Below are 10,722 nucleotides of genomic sequence, written 5' to 3'. Positions count from 1 at the left end.
CTCTTTCTCACCTCACCCGCCGTCTCCTTTCTCTCCTCTCTCACGTTCCTCATCTCTCCTCTCTCCTCACGTTCTCCCACTTCTACCACGCCTGCTCCACACTCCTCTGTTCCCCACGTTCTCTGCCGCCTCCACACACGCCTGTCCCCCGCTCCCGTCTCTCTCCTACGCTCCCTTTTCTCTTCTCTTAAACCCTAATCGCAGTCCTATAAATAACCCGAATTAGGAATATAATGGAGGGGATTTTTTGGAACGAGCAAGAAACGGGGTCAAGATCGAGAAACAAAATCTTGAATCCCAAAACTCCTCCAACGTTCGAGTCTCCAACAAGTTTTGACCAGATTTCGATTTTTCTAAAAGTCTTGGATTTTCTTTTAGTTCTTTTCAAAAATCTAGCGAACCCTTTTCCTTTTCTTAAATCAGAAAATGATTAAGTTTATGAGTTTTGTGTTGAAAAGTTAAGTTTTCACAATTCAATCAACTGTCGTCACCGCTCGGCAAAAGAACTTTAATTACAACAAAGACATTTTAATTTTGCCATTCGAGCTTCGAATCTGTCCATTCGAGAGAGTAGATTCGAGGCTTCGACGTTCCGTTCACTGCACACAAAAAAGGTAAAACTCGATACATTTATCGCTTGTAATCTTCAGTTTCTGCTTTGGTTAAAAATTTAACTTATTCTGCCATCTTTAGTGGTTATATATTTTCTTTGTTGTTGCATTGTTTGTTTGATGTTTGGGAGCTGTTAGGATAGGATATTAATCGTTAATTGAATTGGAAAGGTGTCTGTTGTAGTTCGAATGCTTAAGACTGAATTTCCAGGACTTAGGTCGTATGTAAAATCGAATATACATAGGATATACAGTGGGTTATCAAGTTAAGAAGAAGATATACATTCGATATACATCTGATATACACACCATGGTGTGTATATCTTAGGTATATTGTTTATATGATTAAAACAGACCAACACTGAATCATCTCTATAGTTGTCCTTCATCTGTAGGTTTAAATTTTATGTTTTGGTTAATGCTAACATAAAAACAGTAGCAGTGACATTATTACTGTTAGTGGAGTGCGTAATGTGACCAAATCCAGTTCTGGTTTAGTCGATTAGTTCGCTATTTGGATCTGACTATGTGTTTAGTTTATTAAGTGTGGGATTAGTATGTCCATTAGTTAATTTCCAGCCAAGTATATGTCTGTCTGTTGCTTGAATACTAGGCTTAGTATTTAAATACTTGTTACACGGTCTAAATAGGATTGAGATACAGCCTATAATAAAACTTATGCACGAGTTACAGCCCTGCTTTTTAAGTTATCTGGATTTATCCGCATGTTTGATTAATCTAGTAATGTTAACGAACTAAACACAACATACACAGCTGTTAAGTGTGTGGATTTGTATGTGTACAAGCTCAGAAATATGTGAAAAAGTATGTTGTATCTGTTTCTTCATAAGCACTGTCCATTTGGAGATGTCTAGTCTGTGTTGAGTAAATCAGATTTTGCTTTGTTCGTTTATACCCCCATGCCTACTGTTTTTGCTGGTTTGGAAATTGCCATGTCCATGATTTTATCTTCGTGTGTTCCTAATGCAAATGTTTAAAACATGAAGATGATTCTGCTGTACTTGTTTAACTATGACTGCACTTTGAGCAAATTTGATAGGCATTGCTGTTGCAGTTTGATACCCATTTTGGGGGGGGGGGGGGGGGGGGGGGAATTAACTGCTGCTTTTGTTCCATAAAAATGAACTAATGCTTAGTTCTAGTTGTATTATACTTCCAGGTGATTATTTCCTGATTCACGAATGCCTACTGGCTCATTTTCTAAGTCCTAATATATAAGAGTTATCTATACTCAGATTTAGCTTGTTGTTTAAGAATTTTTTTGGGAATTACTAACACGCTGACTGTGAGCAGTCCCTGTTTTAATTAAAATAATTAGGTTGTCAATTGATTGCCACACTTAGTATGTATTTTGTGGAGTCTCGAATTGCTATTTTCTACCCTGCACCATGTGTTCCAAAATGTTTTCCCTGTTTTCTCTGTTTATTTTCTCTTCTTGTGCACATGTGTATCCCCTCTCCATTTCCCTTTATCTACAAAATTAACTCTGTGTATGAGTATGCAACATGTAAAAAAAAAAAGGAAACTGCCAAAAGAGCTGTTTACATAATCAACTTTATGCCTGCTGTCTATCTTATACTTATGCTCTAGAATGCTTATGTTGGTTTATCTTTGCATATTCCCTAGCTGATTTCCTGTTGTTGTATGGTATACCTCGAAGTATACACGGGTATATGAACCTTAGTATACCCCTGGTGTATACAGGGGTTGCATATCAGTATATACCCTCTAGTTATACTGAATATACTCTGAATACTGTGCATATATCAGCCACTGTATTGTCTGAATTCTCCCGCGTCTAATGCACAATAGATGTTATACGGTTTGATTCATCTATATTGGTTGTTGCCTTGTTTATATGTAGTGTGTGTTGGCTGAATTGTGTGCACATAGAATACACCTAAATACGCATAACAATATACATAATCTATTAATTTGTTTTTTTTTTCTTTTGAGTTATATTTTACACGTTTAAACTTCATTCGCTGATGATATTCTAATCCTTTTCTTTTCATTTTTTATGCATGACATCTCGCATACGAGTCCAAGCAACTCGTCATCTCCCGCATTCGATGCTGGGCTAAAAACCCAACGCAATTTCTCTATCGAGTCAGCCAACCTGCAGCCAAACAAGGAAATAAAATTTGGGCCAAAGCCCAATAAATGTGAACAACAACAGTAGCGGACAGCAGCATTCTTTAATGGGCTGAGCCCATTGGCATCATTCCTACTCCTCTATTTTTTTTTTATTTTTTATGTGCATTTGACGTGTATTGTATGATTAACATTTTGTTTGCTAATTTAGATAAACCTTAGTGACATTAAAGATTTTAGTTTAATAATGAGTAGTTAATTCCACAAATTACATTCACTTCTATTTATGTTCTAAACTACTTATATAGTATCTATAACATTTATGTGGAATAACTGATTTTTAAATAGCATGACTACATATTTAAGTTTAAAGAATCAAGATTCGCTCTTACTATCTTAGAAATTTAAAACATTACATATTTGACACTAATGTTAACTCATTTGAGAAATAAAAAGGCAAACTAATTTAACGGTTAACTCTTTCACTTTAGCTCTTTTTCAACGCTTCAAACGTATATTTGTTAAAACAATCCTTACATAATCTATATTGAACTATTAGTCTTTTGTAAGTCTTACTTTTAAATAACATTTAAAATCTTGTTTTATACAAATATTTTTTTTTTTACAAGTTCTATTTTAAATAGCATTCTTACATGTCTATCTATAACTTTAGTCATACTTACAAAGCTACTTTCTTTTTTCTACAATACCATATTTACACTTAGCCTAGTTAATTATAAGTCCGGTCGGTTAACCATTGTTAATGGGTCTTAAAGGGTGCCTAATATCTTCCCTTTAGACTAATTGAACCCTTACCTAGAATCTTAAGTTTCACAGACCTTAAACAGAGTTAACTTTAAAAATAACTTTAGTAAACTTTAGGTGTCCTAATTCACCATAAATAATTAGGTGGCGACTCCTTAAAACAAATAATTTAGGAATCTCCAATATGTTGTACTTCTAATTTAACCCGGTTAAAATGGGGTATAACACACATTAGCTACAACCACTGCATTGTTAACTGTTCCTATAAGTGAATTACCAAAATTCCAGCTTGCACTCCATAACTACCATTCTTCCTTTAACTTTCCTCATGGATTTGCATAGCATAGGCTTGGTCAAGAGTTGGCATAGGAGCCATAATTAAAATGTGGCTTTTTAGAGGTGCATAGGTTTAATTCAGTCCCATCAGAAATTTCATCATTTTTTATTGGTGTAAAAACTCGACAAATGTTCTAGATTTAAGGCAGTCACATCCAGGAAATGGTATAATCGTTTCAAATTCGACCCACAGATCATTCAAACTAGAAATTTATACGGATATAGTGGAAATTTCTTGCATTAATGAGCTAATATCTCTGTTCACATGATAAATTCAAGTTCCATTTTCCTTATCGAATCTATCCTTGAATGCTTCCCACATACGCCTAGCATCAGACGAATAGACTACCCCCTTTCTAAGTTCTTTCACAACTGAGCTCATAATCCATGATTGCACAATGGCGTTACACCTTTCCCATTGACGAAGGCGATATTCATCATCCACATAGCTCTTTTTTTTTGCACGATCCATCAATGAATCCAATTTTGTTCTTCATAAGCAGCGATAATCACATTGCTCTACTCCATTCTGAGTAATTTTCTATCCCTGTTAACAATTGAGAAACTAGGGCTACTCCTGGAGTATATGATGGATGCACATACAAAGGATCATTTGGATCAAGTGTTTGATTGTTTTTATGTGTAGTTCCATTCATAGTTGTGGAATTATCACCAGTCATTGTTAGGTTTTCGTATAAAAAATCAAGTGATTTTTTTTTCTTTTTGCAAAAAAGAAGAAATGAAATCGAAAATGAGAAATTGCAATTAGGTTTTGCAAAATCACAGTTAACACTACTCTGATAACATGTTAAATTGAATAACAATGAAGAAGAAATCTGATAACATCAATGGCGGTTATCAGTGAGTTAGGAAGTAGAAAGTTAGAGAGAGAAATATTGCAATGAGAGAAAATATCTGATTTCATTGAATGAACTTGATCCGAGAATATGCTTTACAATGTCTACTTATTTCTCCTAATCATAACACAGCTAATCACTAACTAATTGAGAGCTCATCACTCTTCCACCTAACTAACTAGTACAATCATAAATACACACATATACAACTCTCCTAATGTAGCGGTAATACACAGTTCAACAATTTCACTATAATAATTAAAAAATATCCGAATAAACGCCATCATTATAAATAGATTTCATTATAGCTGGTTTGAAGCCAAACAAAACTAGGCTTTCTCAAATACGGTGAGAGTATTCTGCCTAATAGATATGAGTTAAATTATCACTTTCTCCTTCCTCCTTTCTTTGTGTAATAGGAGTAGTATTTTCTTTAAAGGCCAATAAGAGAAAAAAAAAAAAGACTGAATGCCCAATATATAACTTCACAAGGACCAAACGTCCTGGATCATAATATAAACCATTTTATTCCAATCCAAAAAAATAAAACCGCACACGCATTATTCTTACTATAGAGCGTACGTGCATACAGTCATACACGATATACACACGAAAATCATGAAACACATGAAAATTATTGGTCATCAACGTACATTTTGTTGCCCATGACCAAGTGACGAATATCCATAGGATAAGCGTCAGAGGGTAGAAGAGCACTGTAAGCTCTATTTGCAGAGAGGGAATTGCCAAGTTCAGTTGGATGAAAATTATCATAGAAGAAATGTGCAGCCCTAAAGAGGCATGGAGCTTTTCCAGGAATGCATTGCCCTTCAGGTATAGCCTCATTAACTTTGCAGCATGGAGTATTCAAAAGAGTTAGAGCTGAAAATGAAAACAAAGAGTTTAATACAAGGTGTTGGAACTGATTCTATAAATACATAGTTACGGGATTGGCAAAGAAGTGTTTAATATAAAAAGTTAATGTGTTTGGTAAAAAAAAGTGATGATAAAATGACTAAAATGTCTTTAAAGCTATTTACAGACAATAGAAATTTAAAAGTATTTTTACATAAAAGTGATCAATACTTAAAACAGAGTAAAGAGACAATTAAATATTGTTGTTAGGAAGAGTATTTAGCAGATAAAAAAAAAAAAATAGAACAAAATCGTAAAAGTTTGGTCAAACTAAAAATGCTTCTAAATTAGGAGTAATCAACTTATGACTTTTTTATTGTTGATTTAGCCTTATAAGCACTTGTAGTACTTACAAACATATAGATAAATAAAAAATTACTTATAACACTTATAAGATTGGCCAAACACACTTGGCAAATATTGCATAAAAAGGGAAAAGAATAATTGCTTTACATACCAATCGCGGATGAAATGCCATACATGTTTATGTATGTGAATTGTGCATCTGGAAATTTGGTATTGAGATCATCAACAAGCGTTTTAAGGTGTTGGTTGAATAATTGAATTGCCTTATTTGTTGAATCCACACATAAAAGTGTGCTGTGTTTTTTCAACTGATCTGGAATGCATCCTATTTGGGGCAGTCCAAAAAGGGCTATTTTCCTTGCTCCATCTTCATACAATTCCTAGTACCAATGAAAATTCCAATATCAGCCATAGAACTACTCCAATCAACATAAAACAGGTAGCTATAACACCTTTTACATAATTCCTTTTGTCTCAATTAAAATAGAAATGTAACTATATACAATAAGAAAAATTAATACGTACCGTTAGCTGTTGGGAGTATTGATCTATCAAGACTGTTGCGTACTGACTTGGTATGTATAAAAGACTTGAGGCATATTTTTCAGGCATCAAGTAGTTGTTGATGTAGTCATTGCTTCCCATTCCCACAACATAGAGGCACTTATTCAAGTGCTTTTTAGCTGAGGTTCTACTCCCCAACAAATAAGCAAGACGGTTAATTGTGACTTTATGATTCTCCAATTGTTTTCCCAAGTAAATCCGATAGCCCTGAAATTAATGTCTTTTCTGTAAGTATCACACAATTTTAGTTTGATTGTAATGTGTTAGGGGTTTTGTCCTGATTTTCTTATCAAATTTGAGTTTTACTTTTCCCTTGAAGGAAAGTCAAAGTATTATCATAATTGCTTTTACTTTTCCTGAAAGAAAAATATAATTCTCTTCCATATTTGACTAATCCTTGTCTTGGAGGAAAAGTTTTGTACATCTATAAATTGATGACACTCTTCCCATAACTAGAACACAAGAGCATCCATAATGTAGTTATTAGGGAGCCTTGTTTATGGGGAGATTATTCTCTCCATAGTTTTTTTAATGCTTTTTTTTAAATTAGGTTTTTAAATATATAGGTCACTTGACCAAACCATATTAAATATTATGTTTCATTTAGTATGTTTTTCTTTATCATTTGATTTATCATCATCTTAGGTTTGCAATTATTAGTTTTTGCATGACGTCCTGTTATTTCGATCCTAACTAGTGATATCAGAGCCAATGATTTAGAGTCTCTATATGGTTCAACAAGGTTGAAGACAGGTACAAAGTGGGTTTAAATCAAGACCAACCAATTTGGCGGTAATGCAGAGTTTTGAAAAACAAAAAGAAAACAGTATGAAGTGCTACATGTGGAGACGAAGTTTCAACCATATTTTCAACATTCTTGTTGATGCATCTTTAAAAAAAAATACTTTTAAATCATTTTTAACCCATAATATTTTTAACCATGGCAAGCAAAAGTGATGAAGATTATGTGAATAAGACGGATCAAGTTTTATCAACAAAATTCAGGCCAAAAGGGGAGATTTGTTAGGAGTTTTGTCCCGATTTTGTTACCAAATTTGAATTTTACTTTTCCCTTGAAGGAAAGTCAAAGTATTATCATAATTGCTTTACTTTTTCTGAAAGGAAAATATAATTCTCTTCCACATTTGGATAATCCTTGTCTTGGAGGAAAAGTTTTGTACATCTATAAATTGAAGACATCCTTTTCAGGAAAATATAATTCTCTTCCATATTTGGTTAATCCTTGTCTTGAAGGAAAAGTTTTGTAGATCTATGAATTGAAGACATCCTTCTCACAACTGGAACACAAGAGTATCCACAATTTAGTTATTAGAGAGTCTTGTTTGTGGGGAGATTATTCTCTTTATAGTTTTTAAATATGTAGGTCACTTGACCAAACCATATTAAATATTATATTTCTTTTAATATATTTTTCTTTGTCATCTGATTTGTCGTCCTTCGAGATCTGCAATTATTAGCTTTCGCATGACGTACTGTTATTTCGATCCTAACATAATGGTGGATCAAATACAAGCTAATTGTAGAGGACATATTGAAGATTAATAATTGGACTTATAGGAGGGGCGTCATTACCCAATCCTGCTAAACTATAGGATGAGACCAAATTTTATATCCTATGTCTTGTACACGTTTCATTAAATGCATGATTGAATCAAATGAAATGATAAAATTATATATATCATAATCGAGGAGGTTGAATTAAATAATCAATTACGTAGAAACTTGAGGAGTTATTAGGGGACTGATTAATTAATCATAGAATTATATATATAATATCTTATCTTACCTGTCATTCACTTTCTAGCCTCAATAATGCAAAATATAAATTATTTTGGGGTGATTGAACCCCTTGCCAATAATTGATATAAAATAATCTCCCAGAATTGCCGCAATAGTTAAAGAAAAGATTCATCTTTGTTGGTGGAAAGTTCCTCTTTGCTTTATTACTAATACCTCTAAGTCCATATGAAGGAAAGTCTAATATTAGTAGTAACTATCCTGATCAAGTCTAATTACTTTGGTTTAATATTTTCCCAAAAGCTTTTGCTAGCATAGTTACGTTAATTGATACAATAATGAAGAATTTGTACCAGATTTATAGCTCTATGAACACGTATATGTCATTTTTCCATTCACATTGAACATGAATATAAACTTTTCTGATTCTTAGCTTCTCCAAGATTTATAGCATAAAAAAAAAAAGAATTATATCATTTCATGCATGAGATCATGAATCGAATATATCCTCCTATATACTTACAAGATGGCTTCCTGTATCGTTGCGAATTCCAGCTGAACCAGATGCATAATTGACACCTTGCACTAGCTCATAACCCAGCTTTGCACTTGCAAAAGGTGGACTGTAGCGATCAAAACCAAGTTTTTCGGCTACAATAATTTAAGGAAATAACTTAAGTTAACTGATAAGACAAAGTCAAAACTATAACATATGCTAAACAAGACTAATAACAAAATGATGTTACTAATTATTTTCGCGGATTAGAAATTAAAAATGTAGGAAAGATATCAGAAATATCAAAAGATGTTGAAGACATATGACACAAATCAATGTGTTGTCTCTCAAACCATTTAAACTTAGATGAGATACGCATTGATATCCTTGGTCTTACAGTTACCCATGCACGTGAAGATGCATGTCGGAGACATAATTAAGTAATAAACGTGTATTTTCTGTAATAACGTAAACTTTTAGATGAAATGATCAGACGCGTCGACAAAAGAAATATAAATCTTAAAGCCGGGAGAGAGTGAGAAAGAAACCTAGAAAGTCAGCCATATTCCGGCCATTGCTGAATCGGCCAGTAGGACCTGATGGGAAGTCAATTCCATATGGTAGATAATTAGCCTTTGCTGCGGTTTTGAGGTCATTGTTGTTGCCATTATCAAGTAATGAGTCCCCAAAAATGAAATAGCAAGGTACTTGTGGTGCACCTTCAGCTAAGTTCAGGACTAAAAATATAGTGATTATTGCAACATAACACGCCATTGGGAGAAGATGAGGAAGTAGATGAAAAATTTAAGAAACAATCGATTGGAATGGTGTCGATTAAGGTGAGTGTTGCATTAATATATATAGGAGAGGCTGTTGTAGAATATTTATGTCATCATTATTCTTGTGGTTGCTTGTGGGACGTAGCGTGGGGCAATTGACAAGATTTTGTTTGATAATCTTCAAAGGCGATGACGATTGGGAGAATTTTGCATCTATATGTTACGCAGATATACAGGTCAGCAAAAACTTCGGTATGGTCAAAATCACTTGCTTTGATTTACCAATGTTACCGATATAATAAATCATAAATCAAAATGTTTGTGTCTAGATTCATATACTCCATCCGTTCAATTTTACTTGTCCACTTTTGATTATGCGCGCTATTTAAGAATTAATAAGTGAATTATGTATTTTACTATAATACCCCTATTAATTGGTGTATAATTGTATTGGAGTTGGAAAAATGATTTGAAATGAGTAATAAATGCTAAGGGTAAAACAGGGAAAACAAGAATATTTTTCTCTTGATATGCGAAAGCGGACAAGTAAAAATGAAAATCTATTTTTAAAATGATGAACAAATAAAAATGAACAGAGGGAGTATATTTTAATTATTCTAGGTGCATTATCGATCTTTTCTATTATCTAGATGACTTTTTATGTTACTAATGTGGTCAGGTTCAATTGTGTGCGTAAAAGTATTTAATGGGTATGAGTCAGAAGACTTTAATGAAATCTATAGATATAAGCCCCTTTTTGTAACGTTATATTGTATTGATAAGAGTGAAGTTTTAATATATTATGAAGTGAGCTTAATCTCTATTTATTTCTCCCATCCTCTTTGTATATTATGATATTATCGACGGCTCACTTTATATTCTAACAATCGATGCTTTTTTTTTTTTGGTTGGGCCGGGGTTGGGGGTTGGGGGGTGAGGTTTAAAAACGATTCAAGTATCATTCATTAACCGTGTAGTATCATAATAAAATACTGGGTTCGTTATGGAGCAACAAGTCAGCAAAACCTTTTAGATGGATAAAAGCACTCGACTCCTGAGCAGCACGGGAAATCATTCATTATCCTATCTGGATAGTAACTCAGTTAGTCTGGTAAAAGCCATTAATAATTCGTCTGTTTGGATAATTTCGCAAACAAACGAAAGAAGATCTGCCAGATACAATTAAGAAATACCGTTTCGGGTTTGGAATCGTTAAATTA

The 10,722-nt window shown here is 33.4% G+C and overlaps 1 protein-coding gene across 1 annotated transcript; it reads right to left on the bottom strand.

The window, feature by feature from the left end:
* Positions 1-5,195: 5,195 nt before the first annotated feature.
* On the bottom strand, positions 5,196-9,595 carry LOC132621461 (GDSL esterase/lipase At1g29660-like). The gene is made up of 5 exons (XM_060335739.1): positions 9,272-9,595; positions 8,751-8,878; positions 6,431-6,676; positions 6,057-6,285; positions 5,196-5,566 (listed from the first exon to the last, which is right to left on the bottom strand). The coding sequence occupies exons 1-5, from the start codon at positions 9,495-9,497 to the stop codon at positions 5,319-5,321; spliced, it is 1,077 nt and encodes a 358-aa protein (XP_060191722.1). The 5' UTR covers positions 9,498-9,595; the 3' UTR covers positions 5,196-5,318.
* Between the last annotated feature and the right edge of the window lie 1,127 nt (positions 9,596-10,722).

Source organism: Lycium barbarum, chromosome 12 (genome assembly GCF_019175385.1).
Source record: "Lycium barbarum isolate Lr01 chromosome 12, ASM1917538v2, whole genome shotgun sequence".
NCBI classification, from domain to species: domain Eukaryota; kingdom Viridiplantae; phylum Streptophyta; class Magnoliopsida; order Solanales; family Solanaceae; genus Lycium; species Lycium barbarum.
Note: the sequence above shows the minus strand (reverse complement) of the source record. Positions and strands in the feature narration are given on the sequence as shown.